Source organism: Cinclus cinclus, chromosome 4 (genome assembly GCF_963662255.1).
Source record: "Cinclus cinclus chromosome 4, bCinCin1.1, whole genome shotgun sequence".
Classification (NCBI taxonomy): domain Eukaryota; kingdom Metazoa; phylum Chordata; class Aves; order Passeriformes; family Cinclidae; genus Cinclus; species Cinclus cinclus.
The window spans coordinates 46,391,597-46,417,631 of record NC_085049.1 but is presented as its reverse complement, the minus strand read 5'-3'; the positions used below and the strand labels follow the sequence as shown (position 1 = coordinate 46,417,631).

At 41.9% G+C, this 26,035-nt stretch overlaps 1 protein-coding gene across 1 annotated transcript in view; it reads right to left on the bottom strand.

The window, feature by feature from the left end:
- The window catches only part of TRHDE (thyrotropin releasing hormone degrading enzyme), a 197,339-nt gene extending 178,454 nt beyond the window's left edge, over positions 1-18,885 (bottom strand). Inside the window, exons 1-2 of the mRNA XM_062491203.1 lie at positions 18,062-18,885; positions 12,373-12,646 (exon numbers count right to left, since the gene is read on the bottom strand). Coding sequence (XP_062347187.1) covers positions 12,373-12,646; positions 18,062-18,885 — 1,098 coding nt within the window. The remainder of the gene's footprint in view (positions 1-12,372; positions 12,647-18,061) is intronic.
- Between the last annotated feature and the right edge of the window lie 7,150 nt (positions 18,886-26,035).

The window sequence follows — 26,035 nt, the reverse complement described above, 5'->3', positions numbered from 1 at the left end:
TATATTAGGTGTGCTGTGTTTTTTAATAGATACTGGGAAAAAAATATCTCCGTGTAAACTAACTGACTCAAAGACCAGCTCTGGCTGTGGGTCCTTTATACAGTGCCTCTTCCTTGTAGATAACAGGACTTTTCCTTCACCTACAGTGACCAACACAGCTAGACTCCAGAAAATAAATGATAACAGGTTCTTAATAATCAGAAAAGTGAGGTACAACTAGAGAAACAGTAATATCTCATTCTTCTGAAGGACCTTACTTGTAATTCACACATACCAAGCACCAGGGCACTTCTCCACCTGGGCAATAAAGACAGCAGCTTGGATGGGAAACACTCATGGTTAGAGGGATGCTTCACAAAGTTAGAGAGTAATGGTTAGTCATATTTCTCAATGACACCTCCATGAGTCATCAAGAGTGGCAAAATATCTTCAGAGTTTTATATTGTCCTTTATCCACATTTATGATAGCATACCACTAAAAAGGACAGTTGTGCATTTCCTTCTTGTTTCAAATTAGATCCATAGACTATCCACATATTGGACAAGAGGGCTCAGTCAAAAGGTCATTACATTTTTTTAGCTTCCCACTGGATAATTGCAGGCTCACTGTCCAAACAAAGACCACTAGATTTAAGAGAAATGATACAGCAAAGTGTGTAGACAAGGGAGGGGGAGGAACAACACAAGTCTGTTCAGTAGCAGCTTTCAGCTACACTGCTTTACTCACAATGGCAAAATGCAATCTATGATTCAGCAGCATTATTTGAACTTAGACTGCTGAATGGAAAACACACAATTCCTTGGACCTGAAACATGGTGACTCTGAAGTGACTAGAAGCCACAAAGCAGCCACCAAAAAAGAAAGAAAAGGACATTAAAATTTGTGGTTAGAGGACATTAGATAAAGCAGAGCTTGTCCAAGTTCAGGTGACAGAACTCAAAAAATATGGAAAAGCACTTCAACTTGTAAAATTACAGCAGCTCATCTTAACAAAAACATCCCAGCATCAGTAAATCATGTTTGCCTTTGAGAGGAAGCATCTTTTGGAGAAGATAAATTCTGCTGGGAAATCAGTTTTGTTCTTTTCTGGACTTCCTCATGTAGGTACTGCAAGGTGTCATTGTACTGGTGAGATCAGTTACGGAACAGAATGTATAATTAAATGTATTTAAATACTTCAAATGCTGCTAAAGCACAAATGTACATACAAAACAGCACTCAGGATATTTCTTTTTAGCCATCAACCCTGAATAACAGAACTGTGAAGCCAGGCAACTCTACACTACCAGCTGCACTATGATTCACAGATCCTTTTTATCCTCACAATACTTCATGGTAGTATAATCATTCCTAGTCATGTGTGATTCATCAAAGTATTTTGTAGTGAAGACAAATGTTATAATATGCCCTATTGTAACCATGCAAATTGCTTATCTTCATTTCCATACCTAAATTATGCTTTCGCTGAACTTTTCTGCTGCTCAAGCAGCTCTCATATTCCAAGCTAGTTCAGCATTTCAAAGTTGTTTCTTAGCAAGGAGTCCCAAGTTTTCTGAGAGGTGGCCCTCTTCATCCCCTTTCACTTTCACATAAACCCTCTTTATGCTTTATTACACATCACTGTTTTGAAAAGGTTTGCACTAGATTCTTAACTCTAAGATACCACCCAAACTCCTCTGTATGCCTCACATATTCCCTGTAGACAGAAGTTAATGAAAGCTCACTTGGCAAACAAACTATATGGTACTTGCCTCAGCAACTGTGAATGACAGGTCTTATGTGGATCATCACAAGTCAAGCAATAGAGAGACACAAGGAAAAGTTTCAAACTTCCTTTTTCTACATCAAGACACATATCCCCAAGGGATTAATCTCTCTTCACTCTTGGGGCATATTAACTTTAATATACTCATTGCTATGCTGTTCACAAGAGATGTAATACTTTTTAAGTGGGAAAGTTAATAAAGTCTATTTCCTAATCCTCCACTTATTAAAACTCTTCTTAAAGTGATCGTCAGGGTCAGCAGGTGACTGCAATGCTATTTTAGAATGGCTCATATTAACTGTCTAAATTTCCACTTCAGACCTAATGGTCTTGGCTCAAGAACAAACATTCAACAGCCCTAGAGGAAGTAAAATAGAACACAAGTACAAACCACCACTCCACATTTTACAGTCATAACAAGAGATCACAATAAAGATCGAATACAGCCTGAGCATGGCATGATAGGAAGAAAGGACAGAATCCTACTACCTCTGAACAGTTGTATACTAAAAGTACTATGAACTGAAATAAATTTCCTATGATCACTCTGTTCTTTCACTTTAGAGCTGCGTATTTAATATTTAAATATACAGAATTGCTAAGGAATAAAAAGCAAAGTTTAATGATGAGAAGAAAAGCAAGTTTGGGCATCACTCCCTTTCCATCCCCCAAATCCAGTTAGTAGAATTTCAGTAAGAAATTGAGAGAAGAATGAGAAAAATTATTCCTTTAGTCCTGTGAGAGGAAGAAAAAAAAAAACCATGTCATCTCTGATGCAGCAGTAGCCAAAAATCTAAGTATTTATGAATGCATATGCATTCATATATATGACTTTGAATAAAGCAGTACATATTGTCACTCACTGGCATTCCTACATAGAGATCTGGGCTTCTATCTGAAAAACAGACATCCATCTATCAGACAGAAAAACTAAAACTATCAAACATTTTCATGAGGTATAAATCAGTTTCCCCTTTTCCCATAGTATTTAAAGTGCAACAACGAACTTAACAACAACATTACCAAATTTCAAATGTAAAGGAACACTTTTCAGTAAAAGAAAATGCAGCATGATTATTATGAGTTATTATTGTTCAACAATGGTCCATGATTTATTTAGCCAGGGGATTGAAGAGCTACAAGAAACACATATGGTATGCAAATTATTCAGGAGGTATACTTTCTTTGAAATTATTCTGTAGGAATCCATTTCCCTTCTTCCTCCTCCACCTTTTATTTCCTTTTACCTTTATTAACTGAGATACTACTTGCCATCCTGAGGATAAGAACCCTTAACTGAGGTTCCAAGCTACTGTGACTACCGAACTATCATCATGCTTGGGAAAAGGGAGGTGAGGGGGAATAAAGTGTGGGTATCCCCAGAGGCAAATGCTAATAAGCACCTTCTACTTTGTAGCCTCTCCCTCATGCAGTTGTTTCAAATAAATAAAATATTAGTCTTCTTGCTCTGTCCCACATCGCCACATAGCACCACTGCATGTTGTGAAACAAAATGCATTGCTCAACATTTTTTATGATAATCCACTGTGGGATAACTTTTTCTAATAAACTTTAGGTCATTTACCCTTCAAAGAGAAACATAATCTGCTTTCAAATCATGCTGTTCCAAATACAAAGATAACATGCTCAGTTCTCATTTCTAACTGCTCTTGCTAGGTCTCAACAGCATGCAGCAGCCAGAACGCTGCCACGCAGGAGCAGCAGCAGATCTCCTAGGGGTACCATTCAGTGGAACCAGGCCAACAGAGCTGGTTCTCTGGCACCTGTCCCCACCTAGGGGACAAGTGCATGAGAGGCGTGCCAAGGGATGCAGCCACGTGTCAAGCCAGATTCACAAAATATGCCGAGTTGGAAAGGATCCATCAGGAACATTGAGTCCAACTCCTGGCCCTGCACAGCACCATCCCCAAGAATCACTTCATGCGCCTGAAAGCATTGTCCAAACGCTTCTTGAACTCTGACAGGTTTGGTGCTGTGACCACTTCCCTGTGGAGCCTGTTCAGTGGTTCAAGCACACTCTGGGGGAAAAACCTTTTCCAGATATCCAACCTAAATCTCCCTGACTCAGCTTCTTGCCATTTCCTCGACTCCTGTCACTGGTCACAAGAGTGAAGAAATTGGTACCTGCCCCTCTGTTTCCCCTCACGATAATGTTGAGGACACAAGGAGGTCTCCCCTCAGTCTCCTCCAGACTGAACAGACCAAGTGACCTCAGCCACTCCTCACAAGGCTTCCCCTCAGGGCCCTTCATCATCCTCATGGCTCTTCTTTAGACTCTCTGTAATAGTTTAATATTTTTTTTTCATATTGTGGCACCCAAAACTGCCTCCACGATTTGAGGTGAGGCTGCCCCAGCCCAGAGCAGAGCAGGACAATCCCCTCCCTTGCCCAGCTGTGATGCTGTGCCTGATGCACCCCAGGATATGGTTGGCCATTCCTGGCTGCCAGGGCACTGCCGACCTGTGTGCAATTTCCCATAGACCAGGACCCCCAAGTCTCTTTCTGTAGCACTGCTCTCCACCTTCTCATTCTATTCCAGTACCTGATTTTAAAAAAAACTTTCAAAAAAGGTACCCGAAGTGTGAAAGCACCCCACCAGAATGAGCAAAAGAGTTCTGTCAACCCTACAATACCTTAGAACAAAATCAAATCAACTAGGCATTCTACTAGTAAAAATGGGGGTAAATACCATAAACCTCCAGGTAGCAAAAAATACTGGGACAAAGGCAAAACTAAGGTGGCATTTGTGCACGTTTCCCAAGATGAAAAGAACAGGCGAAGGCAAGCCTAAGAGGTGAACACTACAGACACTTGACTGCCAGTCCCCAGAAAGAAAGGCTTGGACTGGCAACAGGCATGAATCTTCAAAATGAATGGTTACTTTCCCACCACTGGCTATAAAAACCAGGAACAAACAGGCTAAGTTTCTTGCTCCTGTAAGAAAAATACAATTAAAATTTACCTAAACCATGGAGGAGACACTGGTCTATAAATAAATAAAAGCACACATCACTCCCCTCCATCAACAAATACTGTATCTGTCACTTAACTATATGTCAAGTCTGCAATACATTTTCACTGCATAGCGGACAGTTACTACAGCAGATATTCAGGAAAGTACTGGCTTGACTGACAGATGTTCAAGCCAGTGCAGCAATGTGCTCACCTTTACATTGCTGTGGAGTGAGATACCTGGTACAGATTATTTTGTACATCATTTTTGCTTTTATAGCAAGAGCATGACTCTTACAGAAAGATGCTAATAGACCCTTACTACTTCCTTGGATGTCAGAAAGCAGAATTCATGTTGATGTCAAGGACAGACAAGTAAGACTTAATAAAGTCAAATATGACAGCACAACATAAGAAGCATAAGGAGACATGAAATAACATAGTACAAAAAGCAGAGTGCAGCTCGAGTGTTCAGTCTTGACAATGAGTTGCAATGTCACAGCACATACTACTAAAGCATATGCTCATTAGCACATGAAAGGGAAGGCAAATAAGAGTCTCTTCTCTTACATCTCCCTCCTTTCCTTGCTTGTAATGTGGGAAGTAGGAGGAACTGCACACACTTCACTCTACTCTCCTCTGGGCAAATGATAGGAAAGGAGTGGGAAATACTCTCAGGCCCTTCTTTTCTTTCATTAGCCAACAGAGACCCCAGATGAAGCAGCTACAGGCTGCACTGGTCTTGAATGTACAGAATTACAATTAGGAAGCTGTTCTGACAACCATCAGGCCAGGATACATGTGCTGCCTCTCTTTCCTCACCGTAATGCAGGCAAGCCATAAACCTACAAAATAGCCATAAATTAAGAAATTGATTTGTGCATTTTGACAGTCTCCTTGCCACTATATATGAAGTACACCACTGTCCCCAGATACTCACAGGTGATCTTCCTAGCCAAAAAACAAAACAATGCTTCCAAGCTCAAGTCTTTCAATTCAATAGCATTATTTGCAGAGTGCACCTGGGCACTGACATTAGTAAAACAAATATCACATTTAAATACAGCATGTACTACAAGTGCTGACAGAGAGCAATTTTTAAAGGAGTAAGCACAATAAATGTACAGCGTTTTCCTAGTGCATTCGACTTGCAAATTCAACCAGAAATCAATAACAATGGATTGCAAGTTTGCAATTTATGTTTTTAACAAATTCCCTGGCATATTCAGTTTAGCATGGATGCTGATCACATAGGTTTTTGTTTGTTTGTAGCATGTTTTGTAGCTACAGTATTTAAAAATTAATAAACTTGAAGTTATTTTCAATATACAGACTTGAAATAGAATGGGCAAACAAATATTGATGTGGTGAATCTGAGAAAGTTACAATTTCTTTGGATTCCTTTAGGATTAAAATACAGCTTCCCACTTAAATAATTCACAGGAGTAAGCACTGAGCTGAGTAAAAGACACTTAAAGAACTAGTCTGTTGTTACTACAGAGAAATTTTCACGCACCCAAAAGAAAGCACAGACACACCTATCTATATCCATGTGTGCTTTTCTAGCTCAACATAACTGCATACTTCCCAATACTCTCTTTCTAACACACATCTTATTTTTAACTGTTTGATGAAAGGTGTTCTGAAGAAGGCAAGTCTGGGACATTAATAATAAAAAGCAAAAATGAATGTGCATCATTATAAGATTCACAGACATACAAAGATTCAATATCACAAGTTTGCATTGTTCCAGGCTTCAGAAATACGCCCGGTGCTTCCTGTGTTAGCTGTTACCTGTTTATCAGATAAACGTGTGGCCTCCCAGTGGTAAGTGATGGGCTAACAAAAGTTACTTTGCAGGGCTTCAAAAGTAGAGCACAACTCTGGAGCTGGACTTAAATTCAGGCTGCAGAGGAAGAAAATTTTAATTGACGACCAGTTCTACTTTTGATAGCAAAACCATTCTGCTGTAACCAATATGCTCCCCCCCCAAAAAAAAAATATATCATGTGTAATTGCTTCAATATTGACTAATAAATAATAACTGATAGATAAACTTTACTGGCAGTTACTACCATCAGCAGAAGAGAGGCTAAGGAAGAGCCTCAGGCCTTTAACCCAGGTAGTCATTAGCAGACAGAAATTGCCTTGAGGTCATTCTTGCTATTAGATAAAAATATGAATCCATTTTTCAAATAAAAAATAATTTTATAAAAGCTTCTGGCTGAACTGCATAGTAAGCGCATAGTTATTTTAAACAAGACTGATACTTTGTTTCTTCTAAGGATTAACAAATGACAAAACTCACTGGGAAAAAAAGGTATTCTGCTGTTCAACATGGGGTTTTTTTTCTTTTCCTTAGATTATTACTGAAAGTCAACTCTTCAGTCTCCTCAGACTGATCATCACACTTCAGGTCATGGAATGCCCAACACAGCTGTCCAGCTGGAAGCACTGTACAACATCCAGTCATCTTGTCTTAAGGACACGAATAAAACCATGATCCCATGTGGGAACTAAACCAACGTGAGCTGCTGGACATGTAGCAGCTCTGAACTAAATCTGCTTATGCGACTGTTCACTAGCTCTTCCTGGACAAAAATAATTTCTCACTTGTGCTGAATTAAGCAACTATTACTACATGGATCCCATTTTTGAGACCACTATATATTTTTTAATTATATTAAGCCAAAATGAGTGAGCACTCCAAGCACATGCCTGAGAGAATTCAGTGCCAGGACCTTCATACAGACTCTCTGCAAGCCAGAAAGCACTGTAGAAACAGTCATTATCTTACTTTTCTTTAGCTGGATTATCAGAGCTTCTCCTCATTGGCCAGAGTAAGACAAATGCACTGTAAAGCATGTGAACATTAATTACATCCTAGATAAAGTAATACCAAAACAAAAAGCAGTGCAATAAGGGTTGACTTTCTTCTGGTATAACTCTTATCATCAGATCTTTCTTACCCTTAGGGTCTTAGCATCATGACAAAGTACTCAGATTGATGGCACTACAGTAACATTTCATACAGCTGAAACCAAGACGCACCTGGTCATAAGGGTCTCTTCAAAATGGAACATGCCTGGGTTCAGTCAGACAGTGGAGATCCTACCCTGAGCAGCTGAACCAGCTGTAGTCAGGCACACACTGCCAGTCTTGCAAAACATGCTGCCACTCCTTTGGAATAGAAGCAGGGGTAGGTAGGAAAAGTGAAACCACGCAAAATTCCTCTTTGGGTACTGCCTTCCTTCAGCATGTCCCCTCCCACTCACCACCACCCAGCTAGATAGCCACTTTCTTTCACAGCTGCTCATTCCCATCCACTTTGGTACTGTCTGCGTTTGTCTCTTTAACCCCTGCACCCACAAGTCCTTCTGACTTCTTCCATACACTTTCTTTTTTCTGTTTTTAGCAGATACTCCCCCTGACAAGAGAAACACTTCAGTGTTGCCAGCTGGCATTTTATTTCCATACCTATCTCCATATCCTATCCACAACAAAAAGGAAGAATAGGAGAAGATGAATCTCCTGGAAACATCTTTTCCAGCAATACATTCATCTCCAGTGATACATTATGTGCTCCCTCCTTTCACTAATTCAAAAAGGGAAAGAATTTACAGGGAAAAAAATGAATTAAAATAACTTACGAGACACTGAAAAGCCATGCAGGAAATAGCGAGTTTTCCATGTTCACCTGACAAAGGAATGAGAAACAGAGGGTTTGGAGAATAGAAGCACTAATCTAAGCAGGGAAAAAAATAAAGCAACAATAGCAGGAAAAGGCCTGGTGGATTTAAAGCACAAATAAAAAGAACAGTGATGAAAGAGACACAAAGATGATGCGACATACAATACAATCCAACCAGCAATATTTCACTTGTAAGAGTTACTGACAAAGAACATGTGATGCATGATTAGGAAATGCAACGTAAGACTTGAAGCAAGCAGGCATGTGGAGGTAAGTGGAGTTCTCTGGATTATTGTACTATGCAAATATGACAGTATACAGATCCCATGATCTTCCCCAGCTGCATCTGGTACAACTCCTAGAGCCATACACTGATCAGCTAAGCCTGCTTGCAAGGGCACCCCTCCCTCAAAACAGCATTACCCCAGGCACCACCCTGGTAGAACTAGACTGCTCCCGAGTCCATAGCACCATAGATGACTGCATCACTGTCCTTTCCACAGGAATAAAGTCCCTGCCTAAAGACAAATGCAGTTGGCAGTGATTTCCTGTAATCCCAGCTGAATATGAGTAACATACTACGTACCTGTAATACATATAAAAAGTCAGCTCTGCTTTTAAATTACCTCATCTGGGAGGGATTTGGATGAGACCCATATGGACTAAAGAGTTACAGATGTGATAGTGATTTACATCCACTACAGGATGCTCCTAAAAAAGAACTGCTTGTCTTAATTCCCTTTTCCCAATTCATTCAAAAAACAAAACATCTTCATGTAAGAATTATATCCACTGTAGCCACATAAGTATCTAGACTGGCGACCCAAGATTTCCAAAAGGCAGTTTTCTATTAAAAACTTAACTTGTATTAAATGTCATGCTTAGGTTTAAACTAATTTTGAGGTCAGTGGCATTCTTTGAGTAAAAATGAAAACCTGACATTTTAAGCAGTTTTGAGAAAAAAAAATCTGCTTTTCATCTCACAGCTACTTTTATTCCTCAGAGTTTATCTATCTTTGACCACAGCACTGGTCAGCTGGAAAATAAGTGAGATTATAATCATTAGCCTGCTATCAAAATCTTAAAAGGACAGCCCCCTCCCCCAAAATGTTTTGTGATCCAAAATGAGGTTCAGAGAAGTGCCAAAAGAAAAGCAAAAGTATATGCAAGCTGGGGTCTTTTATGTGTCTACTAACAAATGTAATATACACCCCATGAATTAAAACAAAGATTCACCAATATAGGAAACAGCCTATCAAGGTGCTTCAGCTGAAGGTTTGGGTAATTTTCATGAAAATCCATTCATTTTTAGAAGCAAACTTACTTTTATTATACATTTAACTGCCATGGATATGGGGGCAACGACATTTTAGTAAGAAGTGGCTTTGAAAGAAATTTAGAAATTTGAAATTCCGTGTGCAAGGACTCAGATAATTTCAAATTCACCCACTGGTGTCCATGAACTCCTGGCATTGAAATACAAGAGACTCAGAAAGATGAATTACCTCAACAATTCATCTGAAAGAATGCAGCTCTGAACTGAAGTACTTGCCGTGAGTTCATACCTTAAAAGACACTCTTTCAACAAAACTGAACCATGATAAAAGATGATCAGATCCCAAATGGAACTGAAAAACAGCACGATATATTTAACCCAGTGCAAACTATTTTGATATTCATGGGTATTAATATACTTCCATGATAAGGGCTTTATAAAAAAAAAAAACAACAGCTAAAACTCTAGACCAACCAAACAATTTTACGGGATAAGAGACTATCTCAATCTATGTAGGATTTTGGTCCTCAAGTTTCCACGAAGATAAACCTACTAATTTTCATAACTGTCAACAAAGTTCTGTACAGTGGTACTGTCAATCTGGTGGGATATACATATGTATCTCCTACATGCGCTGAACCAACAGGCTCAAGCATAACTATAAGGCTCTAGTAACCACAAATTCCTAACAAAAGAATACTTGGATTTTCTCTTCAGATCCCAGGTAAATCAAAAGTCTTGAAAACAGTTTTGGGAAACACAAAGAACAGCAGAAAGTTATCAACTGTTGTCTATAAACATAAGCGTACATCTGTTTTCAAGACATCAAATATACTCAAGCAGCAAAAGACTACAAGATATAGGAGCTCTAAACAATATTGTAAGAAAATGAGTTAAGGAGGAAGTAGGTTGCATATTTCAAATTGATGGTCCTGAGGTCCATCCCCCACGTTTCAAATATTTGGTTATGCCAATAGCAGTAATAGGACAAGGAGCAACAGTTTCAAAACAAAAGTGGACAGGTTTAGATTATGAAAAAATTCATTACTGTGAGGGTGGTGAGACACTGAAACAGTTTTCTCAGAAAAGCTGTGGGTGACCCATCCCTGGAAATGCTCAAGGCCAGGTTGGATGTGGTTTCTGAGTAACCTGGTCTACTGGAAGGTGTGCTTGCCTGTGGCAGAGGGATTCAGAACTAGATGATCTTTACGGTCCCTCCCAACCCAAATGATGATCCTATGACTATTACATGTCTCAGCAGTTTCCATATCATTACAGATTAAAGCACCTCAGGAGAACCACTTCCTAGTCATTCTTCGTCCTTGTGTGGTACCAGATAGTGTCACAGTCTGCTGGTCTACCAGCACACACCAGTGTACCACACTACAGTGTCCTACCCAGCTGTTCCAGTAAGAAAAAGAAGACTTCTTTTATCCCCTCAGGATGGCCTACATGAGATACGCCAGTCCTGGGTCTACCTTCTATCAGCACAGCCTCAAATCCACAGTAGGACTCTGGTAGTACCACAAAAAGCTGGATCAGTGAACCATTTTGGCTGAAAACTTACTACATTTTCCATTACTTTTCAGGTCAGTTTTCAGCCAGATCACATGGCTATACAGAACTGATGGCTGGCACAAGGAAGGCCAAGAATGCCTTTGGCTCAGAGAATGTGGATCAGCTTCCTACGCTGCAGCACAATGCTTAGGCTGGCTCAAAGTGTTTAAGGAGGTATTTCCTGATATGAATAGTCTGCAGCCCTTCCTTGTGCCTCCAGGCTACAGCACAAAATCATACAGCATTTGCCAAAGTATAAGGTAAATACCCCTTTGCTCAGGTTCACAGCTCAAATTCTTGTCTAGTTCACTACTTCCAGAACTAGCTGTTTTGTTATTCACAGTAACTAAGCAGGAGGGTTTCCTCTGTATGTTCACCTGAAAAATCAAGATGACAGTGCTGTGAAATATTCTATTAAGTTGACAGCATTTCTCATGTATGTTTTGGCTTTTTATACAGTTCTGAGCTTGATAGTTGTGCACAAAACCAAAACTGACATAAATAAAGGATTTCCTATCTTGTTTTTTTTCAAGGCATAACTCCTGGACTCATGCCACATTTGCAAAAAAAAACAGCTCCATAAACTTAGTGCTTCCATCAACCTCAGAAAGTGGATAGGTTGCTAAGTCCTGCTCCTGAGAAAAAGATCTAAGAGAGAAATTACTGTATCAGCCTCCTGAGCTAGCATAAAGCACACCAAGGGACAGGTCAGTACCAAAGAAAGGAGACTGGAAACCTTACCAGTATTGCCACTTTAATAATCTCATGAACCCTGGCAACGGAAAGGCTACAGGAAAAACAAGAAAAAACTTGCCAAGCAAACCAAAGTAGCAGTAGTTTAACAGTTTAATAGCATATTTAAAAGTCTAAAATCTCATAAGATAACCACGCCTACTAAGCTCACGATTTACAAAAGGCACAAGACAAACCAATATGTTAGACAAACCTCCAGGAAAGGTCTCGATACACACAATCATTAAAATTTTATAAATACTAAAATAAAAATACTTATCAAGAAAACATTTTAAGTATTTGCTGACACAATCCCTTTACAAAAAGTGAGGGTTTTCAAAGCAATTAAATGCATTTGATACATTAAAAATACTTACAATTACTCCACTCTTGGTGACAGTTTCTTTGTATGTAAAATTGCATACTGCCCAAGCCAGGTAATAGGTGGACATGAGCGGGGTCTGTGAAAAGTGATCTGTAACCCATCCATCTTCTTCAAAAACCGAAGTTTCAACTGGCATGTTGGACAAAGATAAGTAAGTTGCTTGATGTCTGATGCTGATTTTGAATGTGGCTTTGTAGATGGGCTCGTCAAAGCAAGGAAAGGCTTTTCTGGCATGAGTAGGAGAAAACTGTGTAACACCAAGAAACCTAGAAAAGAGGAAAACAAAAATAAAAATTGATTACTAACTGTGCCTAGCACTTGATTCATAGACATACCAAATAAGACACTGCTCGACCACTGTGGTTTAAAGGAGGAAAAAACTACAGCTGTACAAAATATACAGTGTTTGAACATTGCTTTATCATTTTCTTACTACCTCTACTGCAATGCAATAGTTACAAATTAATGGTCTACAAATTTGTAGACACCATACAGACGCTAAATAAATCAACCCTCACCTTGCATCAAACTTCAGGTTCTAGCAGGATTGTTCAACAATATATGGGGGAAAAAAGTGAGCCACTGTTGGTTATACAATGTAAAACAAGCACACTCACTCCAAACCAGGATTTAAGAGCCTTCAGGGAATTCACTCTGCCCTGAGACACTGCCAGGGTGCTTTACCTTTCTTTGGGCACAAGAACTTACGGTCACACAGTGCACACAAGGAGGGTCATTGTTTTCCACTGCTGATTACTTCTCTACCAGCTGCATGTAGGTCTGGGACACAGTTCTATATAGCACTGCTGTGTCTGTGCACATCCAAAGAAAGCATTCCATGAGCTTTGCAGAATCAAAAATGCAAGCAAATTATTAAACCAGCACAAAGTATTTCACCATTCCTCTACATCTGCTTTTCTTTTCCGGTGTATATTATAGAGAGCAAATCCATGTTCTCAGCTAACGGGTCAAATTATGGAAAGACCTCTGAAGGAAGTAAAAGCAATTATTGAGCACATATGGGAAGAATGAGCAGGCTTTAGCTTGACAATAAAATCCGTACCTGTTTTCTTTGGAATTAAATAAATTTTGATCCAGGTACATAATAGGAAGCTTTCTGGATGGAGACTTATATTTACACATTTGGAGAAAACCCATGATCTTTTTGCGGAAATAAGAAGTTACACTTAAAAAGCTGAATTATGGAGTTTGGTAGGAGTATTTTCTGGAGGCATGTAGAATGAGAAAATTGCCACAAGCCAACAATGTAAATGTGAAGGTAGAATGTATGTAGACTTTTTGAGTGGTACTGATTCATATCTCACCTTCCAAGTCTTCATCTGTGGAAATAACTGCACAATTTTAGATACCAGGCAAGCATTTATCAAAATTTTAGAGACTGTCTAATCATCTGTTATTCCTCTGAGGGAAAATGATGGGTGGATAACTTTGATGTAATGAAAATGGTGGCACCTATTATTAATCAGTCTATAACCACTAATCTGCAATATGATACTCTAACACTGACAGAGCAAAAACTAAGGTGGCCCACAGGGAAAATAAAGTACCTAATTAACTTCTTCTAGAACTTTCTGGATTTTACATATTTTTTAGAGGCAATGAAGAAATAAGTTTATTGAAATGTTACACCTTTTTCTTGCTATAGCCCTGATAGAACTAGATATATGTTTTCCAGTGAATTATCACCTCCTGCAAATAAGGAGGACTTTTTAAAAACTTTCAAAAATTTCCACCACCGAAGCAGTTACCATTGGTCTTTTTTCTAAAATAAAAAGCCTTTTTCAGCTTATAATCATTGAAGGAATTCATCACACTTTTCTTGCCTCATTATAAAACATGGATTATTAAAACCATCCTTTTGGATAAGATTTACCAATCTAAGGTAAAAAGTTGGTGCCAGATATCCCACTGTTAATCCAAAAAACTCCCATATTATCAGTGGATTTGCACTACTGCAACAAAGCCAAATCAGCCAATTAAATGAAGCAAAGCAACTTAATTTATATGCAAAGTATTTCAAGTGGACCTGATTCTGCATTCTAGGCACACTCTAAACAGCTACAGATATCAACAGAAGCTTCAAGTGAGCATGGAAATCTGTACTGGCCTGTTATTAATAAAGCAAGAATGATGAACTTTCCTCCGCAATTAACAATTTTAATGAGCTCCAACACACACGTAAATGCATATACTTAGGAAATACTGTTTATACTGTGATACTCTCTATATAAGGAAGCTTTCCCTTATCCCCTCTCCACATCTTCACCCTGGTTCCCCGAGATCTTATCAGTCATCTTTTAATACATGTTAGGCTATTGAAAAAATCCCTTCACCAGGCTAATAAATCTTGGTAAATTCTTCATCTTCTGTATTTTCACAGATCAACAGATACATCCCCATAGACATAACTGGGCAAACACAGGGCAGTCAATATCTGATACTAAAAATACATCAACTACCAATAATAGTGGTATTTATAACATGTGCATTACTATCAAACAACGATTTGCTTGTTGTGCCATAAAGCAAAACAAACAAAACCTTAAAACTGCTGAAATAAACTAACCATTTACTCTTAAAGAAAACAAACAAGCAAGACATGTAAGATTGTCTCTGTTTATCTATTTCGCTCTGTGCTCAAGTACAACAAGCAGACTTCTACAGCATGCCAAAGGTGAAGGGCAGGTTAACTTTACCATCCTTCCCTTTACACACATCTCTAGGCACAAACACGTTTACCTACTGCAAGTACAGGCTCACAGTCTGTCTCCTCAGAATACCCACAGCAGTAACTTGTTTTAATTCCATCTTGTCTATTAAAGGAAGACACGTGGCCTCAACAAGCTATCTATTTTGACATCTTAGTTGCTACAAGACTAAAGAATATGTCTTTGGCTTATCTGTTTGATACGAGAATTTTTCCTCCTTTTCACTTATGCCAAAGTTTGAGGTTCATTTATATTTTGCCTGCATACTCCTACAGTACTCTACAGTAACTCTGTATTATATTTCTGTAGATTACTGTCAGTAAATTCTAGCACATAATGCAAAGTAAATTTGTAGCGTATCACTTTTGCTTTTTATATTTCAAGTACAGTAGAAAAGATTTCAGTCAGAAAATACTTTTACACAGTTTTTACATTTCAGGCTGATTTACAATGTTCACCTGTAAAGGCCAGAGTAACTTTAGGGGAAAAAATCATAAGTGAAGGCATTAGCATGTTTGTGATGCCTCACAGTAGAGTTATTTGCTCCTCATGTACAACCAAAGTGAAAGATGATGGCTTGGACCCTTTTACAGCAAGTACTACTCCAATGAGGCTGCTGTATTTTAATTGAATATAAAGATGTCAAAAAATTAAAGCCCTGCTGGAACAGCAAGGTCTCCCAGAGCATAAAGTCTGTCTGTATATTGTAACAGAAGCTGCCCATGTTTGAGGACTAAAAATGCTAATATGTATCATACTAAAAAATGGGCTATTAATCAGAATGAAAATTGTTACTGTACGAGCACTCTGATCAAAAAGTTTCCTGATTTAGGATGGGTATTATTCACTTTATACTATAGTGAGTCATTAAGCCTGTGACAGTTGAAAAGGAAAAACACTTCTTCCATTTAACACCTGAAATTACAACCATGCAACGACTACAGTTTTTTTAATGTTATACTGAAAGAAATATAAGTGAGCTGGTCTACAGGAAAAACATGTCCCTGATTCAATATAGCAATGCTACCTTACACGAGGTAAGCATTTTGCCCACGACTATACTTAAGTCTATTAAAAACAAAGTAATTTGTATCTGAAAAGTTACACACAGAGCACTGTGAAAAACATTTTACCATCACCTTCAGCCCTCTGTCTTAAACTATCCTGAAGATGGAAACAATGAATAGACATTTTTCTTTGTTGGTGATCGTTTCTAAATCTTAACTAGGGGATCAGTACTTTAGTGTAGTACAGTAACTCTGCAGAAATGACACTGCCACACCTATTTGACAATTTAATTATTCCTACACAAAGTCAAAGTACAGGAGAATAATAACTGCTTAAATAACTTCTCAGATTTGTAAAGTGAATTATACCCCCTGCTGTTAACAGTATTTTGTTTTCTGATTTGCCCATTTCAATACATGTCTGTAAAAACTCCCAATTAGCTCAACCATTCAGTCAACCGTGATAAAAGGCATTTTATCCGCATCTTTTCTTACAACTGTGCTTTTTCAAATTTCCTTTTTATTTCACTGTGATGACAAATTGCAAAAACTTAATTTCAACGCTTGCAGTTCTAATATCAGGCTTTTTAAATTGTCAGTAATCATAGTTATGAAAATACGTTTTAATAAAAGGGCTTTTGACTTAATTGAGTTGGTGAGAATGCTTTTTATGTCTTAATATTTTTGCCCAGTTCTTCCAGCTATAAAATCTTTGTCTCACTTAGATTGTTTTCACAGTGTAAAACAGTAAGATTCAGGAAAAGAAAACCTGTCACTGCACAGATATTTTAAGAAAGGACAGCTTAAAAAGAATCCAATTCTAAAATTATAAACCATGCCACAACTATCATGAAGTCCATCCCACCTTTCTTTTCCAATACAGCACCAATGTGATTAGAAAACACCTTCATTAAAAAGAAAGCCTCTGTAACTGGCCAAATGGGGCCCTCCTCAGTAACCCTGTCTACCGAAACATGGGCCTCGATAGGGACGCAAGGGTCTCAAAGTACACGAGGAAATAAAGATCAAGACTGCATCTTGCTCTGCCCGCAAACGAGTAAGATTTGCCGGGTCACAGGGTGTAAATCTGCAGCCACCCAGCTGCAGCAGGTGTAAACGTATTCACCTTATGTGAAAACACATCCCACCGCGTTTTTGCTTCACCCGTTTTGTTAAAAGCAAAACAGAAGTCTCGCTGCCCTACACGCTGCTATTTACAACCTGACAAGGCTCTGTCACACGAGGGCACACGGTAGCCGGACAAGGAGCCTTTGTGTGAAACAGACCCGGACTTTCTGTTTCCGGGCCTGCCCTGACAAGGACCTAGCGGACGGTCTGTTTCACTGGTGCCACCCTTGTAAGTTTGCTCCTTGCCACCGTCCGTCCGTCCGTCCCCAAGCTGCGCCGGGGCATCCCCTGAGCCGCTGGCCGCTCCGCTCCGCTGCCGGCGGCCCCGGCTGACCCCGGCCCGGCCTCCCGCACGGCCCCAGCCCGGACCGCCCCGCAGCCCGAGGCAGCTCCGCCCGCCCCCGCTCGCTCCCGCGCAGTCTCTCAGCCTCGGCCGCCCTCCAGCCGCTCCCCCGGCTGTCTCACGACACCGGCCGGTGGCTCGGAGCGGGCAAGGGCTCTCGGTCCTCGAGAACCTCCGCATCCCTGCCGGCCAGCCGAGCCCTATGGAGATGTCCAGAGAGAGGCGGCGGAGAGAGGCGAGGCCTGGCCTTCGCTCACCAGCCGCTCCCCCCGCCGTAGCCCCCTCCCCGAGCAGCCGGCCGAGCTCCGCACCCTTCGGCGGGACCGCCGGGGCCGGGCAGCGCGGGGCGCGCCGCATCGCCCGCCTGGCGGCGCCGCGGCCGCCGGGTCCTAGCGCCGCCCTACCCGAAGTTCGGCGCGGGGGCCGCCAACTTCGGACCGAGTTGTGTTTAAGGCGACGCGGCCCCTTCGCTACCTTCGCTCGCCGTGGAGGACGTAGGAGCTGCGGAAGAAGCCCAACAGCTCGTTCTCGATGAGGGCGTTGTAGATGATCTTGAGGTTGTAACTCCTCTGCACCTCCAGGCTGCGGTTGAGGACCACGACGAACACCTGGGTCTGGGGATAGAAGAAGGTGCGGGCCACCCGCACACCGCCGGCCAGCTTGTCCTCGGCCACGCGGACCGCCTCGATGTGCATGCGGTGTGCGTGCAGCACGATGTAGCGGCTGGCGTTACGCACCTCCAGCTGCACGTTCACCTCCCCGCTGAAGGTGAAGTTCTCCATGAAGGCGCTCAGCATCAGGTTGTAGTGCAGCGGCCGCAGGTGCCGGGGAAGCCGCGGCCGGGCCCAGGGCGGCAGCTCCCGCCGCCGCTGCCACTCCTCCTCGTCCTCGTCCTCCTCCTCCTCTTCCTCCGCCGCTTCCCCGCCCCGCGTCTCTTCCTCGTCCGGCCGGCCGGGGGGCTGCCCCGCACCGGGCGGCTGCCGGGCTGCCCCCGAGAGGCTCCCGTTGCCGCCGGCCCGCGGCGGACCGTCGGCGGCGGCGCCGCACTCCTCGAAGCGGACGCTGAGCAGCACGGCGATCATGGTCACCGCCAGCAGCGCTAGGATGGAGACGGCGAAGCCCAGCACCAGGCGCTTGTGCACGGCGATGTGCCGCTCCGTGGTGCGGGGTCTTGGCCCCGCCGCCTCCGCCCAGGGTCCCGGCGGCAGCCCCCGGCTGCCGTTCCGCAAGGCGGCCTCCTCCTCGATCATCATGGGGGTGACGGGCGGGCGCTTCTCTCGCTTCTCCTCCAGGGCCATCACGGCAGCGCCGCCCCCGCCTCCCGCGGGGCCGCCGCCACCCGAGGGGGCCCCGAAAGCATGGGAGACTGCGAGGAAGGGGGCGCTTGGCCCGCGTGGGACGCACGGTCTCTCACTTCCCGACGAGCCGCATCACCCTGGTCGCCGGGAGCCCCACGAAGGAGCAGCCCTCGGGGAGGGGAACGGGACGAGGTCGGCTGGGGTCAGGCAAGAGGCGGCAGGCGCTCCCCACCGTGCGGCGGGCAACTTGTGTGGCTTCCGCGGGGCACTTCAGCACATGCCGCCGAGCGCACCTCGGCGCAAAGGGGGAGGGCTCTGCCGCCCCGGCCCCGCCGCTAGCGCCGCTGTCCGCAGAGAGCAGCTCTCTTTTCCCTGCGTCCCGAGCCGCCGGGGCCGGGGTCGAGCTCCTCGCCCGGCCCCGGCAGCGCCCGAGCCATGCGCGCCCCCGGGGCGCCGCCGCGCAGGTCGGCCCGTCCCCGCGGGGCTCGCCCGGCACCGGGGGTGGCGGCACCGGACAGCGGCGCGGGCCCGGCCCGTCCCCCTCTTCCTGATAGCGAGTCCGCTTCGGAGAGTAGCTCCTCTTATTTTCTCTTTCCTATCTCCTGCAGGTACGGAGCAATTTCCCGGCTGGCTCGAGCAGAGGCGGCTATATATAGGCACCGGGGAGAGGCGAGGGAAAGGAAAGGATGGGAAGGGGGGAGAGGCGGGCAAGCCCCGCCGCCCCTCGGCTTCAGCGGCTGCTCCGGCTGCCGGCGGTGACGGCGGCGCCCCGGGGGAGCGGGCGGGGGCGGGAGGCGGGGGCGACGCGGGGACGAGGGAGGCTTTTCTCCGGTGTGTCACATGCGGCGGCTCCGGGGGAGGTCGCTGAGGCGGCGGCGGGAGCCCCGTCCGGGGCGGGCGGAGGGCGAGGGCCGGGCTGCGCCGGGAGTGGGGAGGCTGCAAAGCCCCCGAGCCGCAGGACTGCCCGGGATTACACGCAAATGCGTGTGCTCTCCACATAAATATTGAATGCCCTTACTGTGTCATATTCATGGAGACTTAATAAAGAGCCGCCGACTACGTGTTTGAACGACAATAGTGCTGTCATACTAACGTGAGGATGAAGCTCAGAAAAAGATAAATACTTATACTTAAATCGATAGGATTAATATACCCAGAAAGAATCGTGCTGTAAGCGTTGGCTGGTACTTCTAGAAATCCCCCTGCTGTTACTCCGCGGCCCCAGGACTCCCTCTTACTCTCCTTCCTGCTGGTGCTGAACCCCCAGTCCTCAGCTGGAGGGATTTAAAGATGTGTTAAATGCTGCTTGCAATAATACAGCAACACATGGCTTGATCCCTAGGAGTGAATCCCTGTCTGGAAAACCAGATCAGCCTACTTTTTCCACCTGTGCCCAAACTTTTGTGCATAGGATCTGCAAGCACACAGAGTTAATACATACAGCGAGGATCTAGATCAATGTCTGAAAGCATCTCTGTTTCCCTTATTTTGCTTGCATACTTCAAGAGCTATCTCTGTTCATTTTCTTTTTTGAAGCTCTTTAGCTCCAGTCTTGTAAGCAGTCACAGATGTGTCTATCTTTGGCATTCAGTCCTGCGGAATCTATGGGATATATATGCTGTACATCAAGTTAAATGCATGCATAACAATTGGCAGGATAAAGGCCTTACTTCCCACAGTGGAGAAAAAAGAACAAAAAATTAAAATCAAGTCCTACACTTCCTTCATAAGCAAATCTGAAGAGTTTCATGAAATGTGATATATTAGCCATTTTACTTCAAGAGAAAATGCCTAATCTTTCTTTGTCCTGAATCTTTGACATCTTCAAGAAGTGTGGCATTACTTTGCATGCTGTTGCAGTATACAAATGATCATTTATTGACACTCAAACCAGTTTAAGGATTACCAGTTTCAGTATAAGGAGCTTACTAGCTTCCTTATATATTCCTATAGAAGGATTGTATTCAGGTCTACTGTCTCTGGAAAGAAATGAGCCTTTTTTTTTATCTTGCAGCAGTCTAAGAAAGGTTTTTAATCTTTTTGCTAATTGTGTTTGTTTTAGGAGGACTTATGTTCTAGGAGGACTAAGATTTTGCTCAATAACTATCATTGCCACATATTTTCTGTGGTGATACTTGGCTGCCCACTTGTTATAACAGGTCAAAGAACAGAAACATTTTATTATCCAAAAACAGCCTTCGTTATTTTTTGACTGAAGTTTGATGCAGAAAGGTGGAAAACTATTGCTATGTGATTTGGAAAAAAAAATAAACTGACATGGCAAAATAGCATCCAAAGCTACATGTTTAAAATGTCAGTTTCTATATGTTTCATTAAACCCTTTAAAAGTGGGCACAAAAGGAAGTGCCTGAGTGCTTTTAAGATTTTATGTGCAGGCTGTCAGTATCAGGCATGAGTAAAATAGGCAGTGTTTCCCTCTGTCGCTCTCTGAACTGCACTTTCAGTTATGTTTGTTCCTGTCAGTAGTGCAGGTAGAAGTTCAGGCAAAGAAGTGATTCAAGAGTAGAAGTTACCTGGAATAAAGTGGTACAGTATGTCCCATTTATAAACATTTCTAATTTTTAAGTTTTAATTAAATACAGTTGGATAGTTACAAGTTTCACAGGTTAAGTTTGTTGTGAAGCCTTCTCAGAAAAGCAGTGAGAAGCAGGCAGTTGGGCTAACCAGCTGTGTCACTTGTGACGAGGAAGGTACAACTGTGTGTGTGACAGCACAGGAGCATCATTCTGGCCTTCTTTATCTACAGATAGCAAATACAGTAACTCTCCAGGCTGAGGTCTTCCAACCCCTGCCAAGGGAGTCAGTCACACACTTTAGCTTCAACAATATTAGTCTCTAAGTTGAAGGGTCAGTATGAGAGAGGGTATGTAAAAGGTTTAAGGTGCTAGTGAGGAGCCATGAGGCTGATTCCTTTTAAGCCAAGTTGGAATAGCACTCCAAAAACACACAAGGCATGAGTGATGGGAATTAAGGCTGTCTAGATTCATCTCCAAATTTCATCATTGCTGAAACAAAGTACTGAGAGGTTTGCAACCCCTCCTCTTTGGGCTTGTCAGTCTGGAGACTTACAATAAGAAGGCGCAGCTAGGTATTGCGTTAAATAGCTCGTGTGCCTTGACTCATCCATCATTCTCAAACTACACATTACCAGATTAACCTCTTCTTCATATTAGTAATGACAGGTTTCTAAAATATAACTTGACCAGATACAGGTCAAAGAAGGTATTAACTTAGTAATTTGTTCTCAAATGCCGCTCTCTGCAAGTAGTTTAATGTACAGACTGTTATATATAGCCCTTTTGCTGAAGAAAATACAAAGGCATGAGACTACCAAAAAAACTTGCGTGTACATCTGGGAAAAATTCTTGTTTTCTCATTTGTCCACAGTTATAAACATAGACATGGATTACATGGATTTCATGGGTATTGGCTCTGAAGCTTGCAACTCCTTTGGTCTTTCTGCAAACATTGTTTGAAAATACATCAGATCATGGATATTTTTTTCAGTATAATCCTGATAATGACTCCCTGTTGTTCAAAACTTCCCCTAGGCCATCAACATCTTGTATGCAATCTCATTTTATGAGCTTATAGCCTAGGGTTTCAGGTGCTCATACAAAATAAGAGTGTGTCTCACCTTAACTGAATTTCTATGGAGATGGCCCTTCCTAGACAAGTATCAGAAGAAACATGGATAAACTTCAGATAGCACAGTTTCCAATTCTATACCATCTTCTGGCATGGTATAGAGCTGATGAGGGATCCGCATAAAGCTGTAGTTTATGTTACGTTAAGATTGCACACAGCACCTCTCAGTATTCACACTGGTGCTTTACAGTCTTGGAAGAAAAGCACTATAAATGAGCAACTTCACTGTATATCATGCAGCTGGGTACAGTTCATCCAACCCAGGGATTGGCACATTACATTTTCCTGAGTCTGCCTAGCTACTGCTGCTTTTTAATCCAAGTGATCCATCCTTCATTCATGTGGATATAGCAGAGGTTTACAGACAGACTTTATCATACTGACACTACTCACAAAAAAAAAAAAAAAAAAAAAGCCTCTGAAAATGTCCTTCTATGCAAAGCCCAAAATCAACTGGAATTTATATTGGGACAAATTACAGGGGAAAAAAGACTGCATCAGCCCACATCAGTCAGTGCTCCACTGACCCTTTCAACCTCAGTCAGGCATTTCTCTGCTCTCAGCTGGATTCTCCTTGCATGCTTTAAAGTCAAGGATACCCATAGGTCTTAATTCCTCCTGTTTAAGTCCTAAAATGGACTACACTTCATAGCCTACTAATATATTGGTCAAAAAATATCAACAAGGTGACCTCTCAGAGTATTACGAACTACTCACTCCCCACAGACACAGCTTCCATCTAGCTGTTACTTACAAGACCAAGTGCAGGATGACTGTTTCCAGCCACACAGGTTGCCAGTGAAACAAAGAGGAAATTATAAGTCTGTCATCCACTGGCTTTTCACTTATGACTAATTCCTCAAAGAATTGTGCTGCCTGATGGGACAGCTGTGGGGTCTTGAGGCTTACAAGTAGGCCAAAGAGAGTGGAGTGGGACAATCTTTAGTGGGTTTTTTGTTGGTTTTCTTTTGCTTTGTTTTTTCCAAAAGACATTTTCAGTAACATGTCAGGTTTAACATATGGCACTGGGGAACACACCTTCTGTTTAGTTTAAAAATTGCTGCAAAGAAAAATGCTAAGGGAAAGGCTTTCTAATTAAAAGTGAAAACACTGGATTGTAAAACAAGCTGACACACAGTGATTTGTGCTGGCTTAAATATCCCAAATAAAGGAACATTCCTTCCCTTGTCTTCTGCTTCTTCACCCTCATGTCACCAGTATAAATGACCTTTCTTACTTGAGTTGGGCAGTAAGCACTATTTATGTTTCGTTTATAACTAGAAATGTCCGATGTCTAGGTACAGCTTTATCTTGGATACGTTTTGTGTTTCCTTTTTTAAAGGAACAGATACACAAGGAAGGGGATTGGTGCTGTGTGTAAAGTCCTACGGAATGAGAAGATGGAAGTTTGCCACAGGACAGAGAAGCTCCCTAGTAATCTTGATCCTTCTCTTGCTTTCCTGACACCTCTTGAGTTGGAAGGAACATCAGAGGCATCAGTAGAGCACTGTGCACCACCAGGCCCCAGTGACCACCTGCTGCTTTCCATGCACCTTGTGCCTTGAAGTCACACCATCACCACCCTTTGTTGGGGAATTTACTTCCTTTATATCCCAGTCCTTTTAAACTACTCAATACTACCCTACAAAGTCATAATACTTTTTAATTTTTCAAAAGTCAGTGTTTTGGTTTTTTTTCTCAGGTTTTAGGATAAGAGTATCTACTTTCATATGAGACCTAAATATTTTCAGTTTGGGTGTCTGAGATGTATTCTTTTCCCCAGCTGTTCTTTTTTCATATTTATCCACTTTTACTCAGAACTTATTTTTCTTTTACTTCTTTACATTTCTTCACTACAGCAGTAATTTAAGAATGAAAACAAGTGTCCTCATTCTCCACTAGCAAGTTTTAAGGTATATTCCAGCTTATTTACAAGGGTTTTTTTTCTCAGTGTTCTTAAACACAGTTTCTTGAAGATACTTTTTCTCCAAGCATGAACCATTTCAACTGCACAAGTTCTATAATGCAATAGCTGTGGAATGTAGAGCATAGATATAATAGTGTTTGTTTCTTTCACTGAATAATTACACTTAAAACTGGCTAATTGGAATCAATTAGTAGTAAGAAGTTAATCTCAGGGGAAGAAGAATTATTTGTGGAAACTCCAGATTGTGTTAAGAACCAACATTTACATGTCTAGATTGTGTCTTATCTATGAACATTTTCATTAAAAATACAAGGAACATTGTAGTGGGCAAGGCAAGGGTTTACTTCCATTAAAATTTAGATTACACCCCTTTTTAAAAACATCTGTGGATAACCTCTTCACTCTTTAAACTCTACAATAGATATTCAGACTTCTGGAACTGGATTTCAATAGAGAGTTTTGTGTATTTGTAACATTATAGTAATTATAAACATAATGTACTCTTGTTTCCTTCAATAGCCTATTTCCCAATTTTACAAGGCAAAAGTATGGATGTTTCCTTGTGGGTCTCTTGATTCAGTTTATCTAGAGAGTCTCACCTTATACAAGAATAACCATGCTTTTCCATCACCTTCCTCAGGCCCATATTTGTGTCCAGTAGACATTATATGAGAATATGAATGTATTTTGTCAGCTCCACCATATCCTTTTGTATCCTGCTATGGACTTCCTAAGAAAGGATACTCTGATACTACAGTGATGCTCACCTCAGCCCTCAATGATCACCTCCACTGATCTTCCCAATCAAAGTACCTTAGAGATCTTTGATTTGTCAAATACCCAGCATAAGCATAAAATAGGCAATTTTTTCAGAAATGTAGCCAAAATTTTACAGCAGACAGAAGTACAGCCCACAAAAATCCTTCAAGAAGAATGATCTGTTAAAACAATCACAAGCATCTACAAACAGAATCACTGTGAGATTCCTCAGTCTAAATGCTGACTGATCCCAAACTTTCTCTGAATGAGGACTGCAAGGAAACAAATCAGTGTGTTTATGGTTGCTGTGATTTTGTAATTCATTCCATGAAAGCACTTTGGTACCTGCCAGAACATGACTTTCTTTGGGTTGGCCTTTAAAATGAAGCAAGTGCCAAAGGGGAGTCATAACTGGAGGGTGCAAATTATGAAAGGGAAGAGGACTTCAGCTGACTGGGCAAGATTGTTTGTCTCAGTGCTCTTTTTAGCCAAAATTTGTCTGGGTTTGATTTTACTGGGATCCTGAGGAGTAGATGCTTCAATTTCCTCACAAAATGAATAACGTGAGTGAATTGAACAAGGTCTTTTAATGTAGAATACCAGTTATTGATTTTTAAAAAATGAAACCAAAAACAAAACAAGTAACTATTTGTAGTGATAAAACTATTCTAAATGCAGCAGCATCACTGATCATTTAACCAGCATTTAAAACACATGAAAACATCCTACCGAGTAATAAATCTAGATCCAATTCTTTCAAGCTACCCATGGGTGACTCTTGATTGTCAGGGTGGT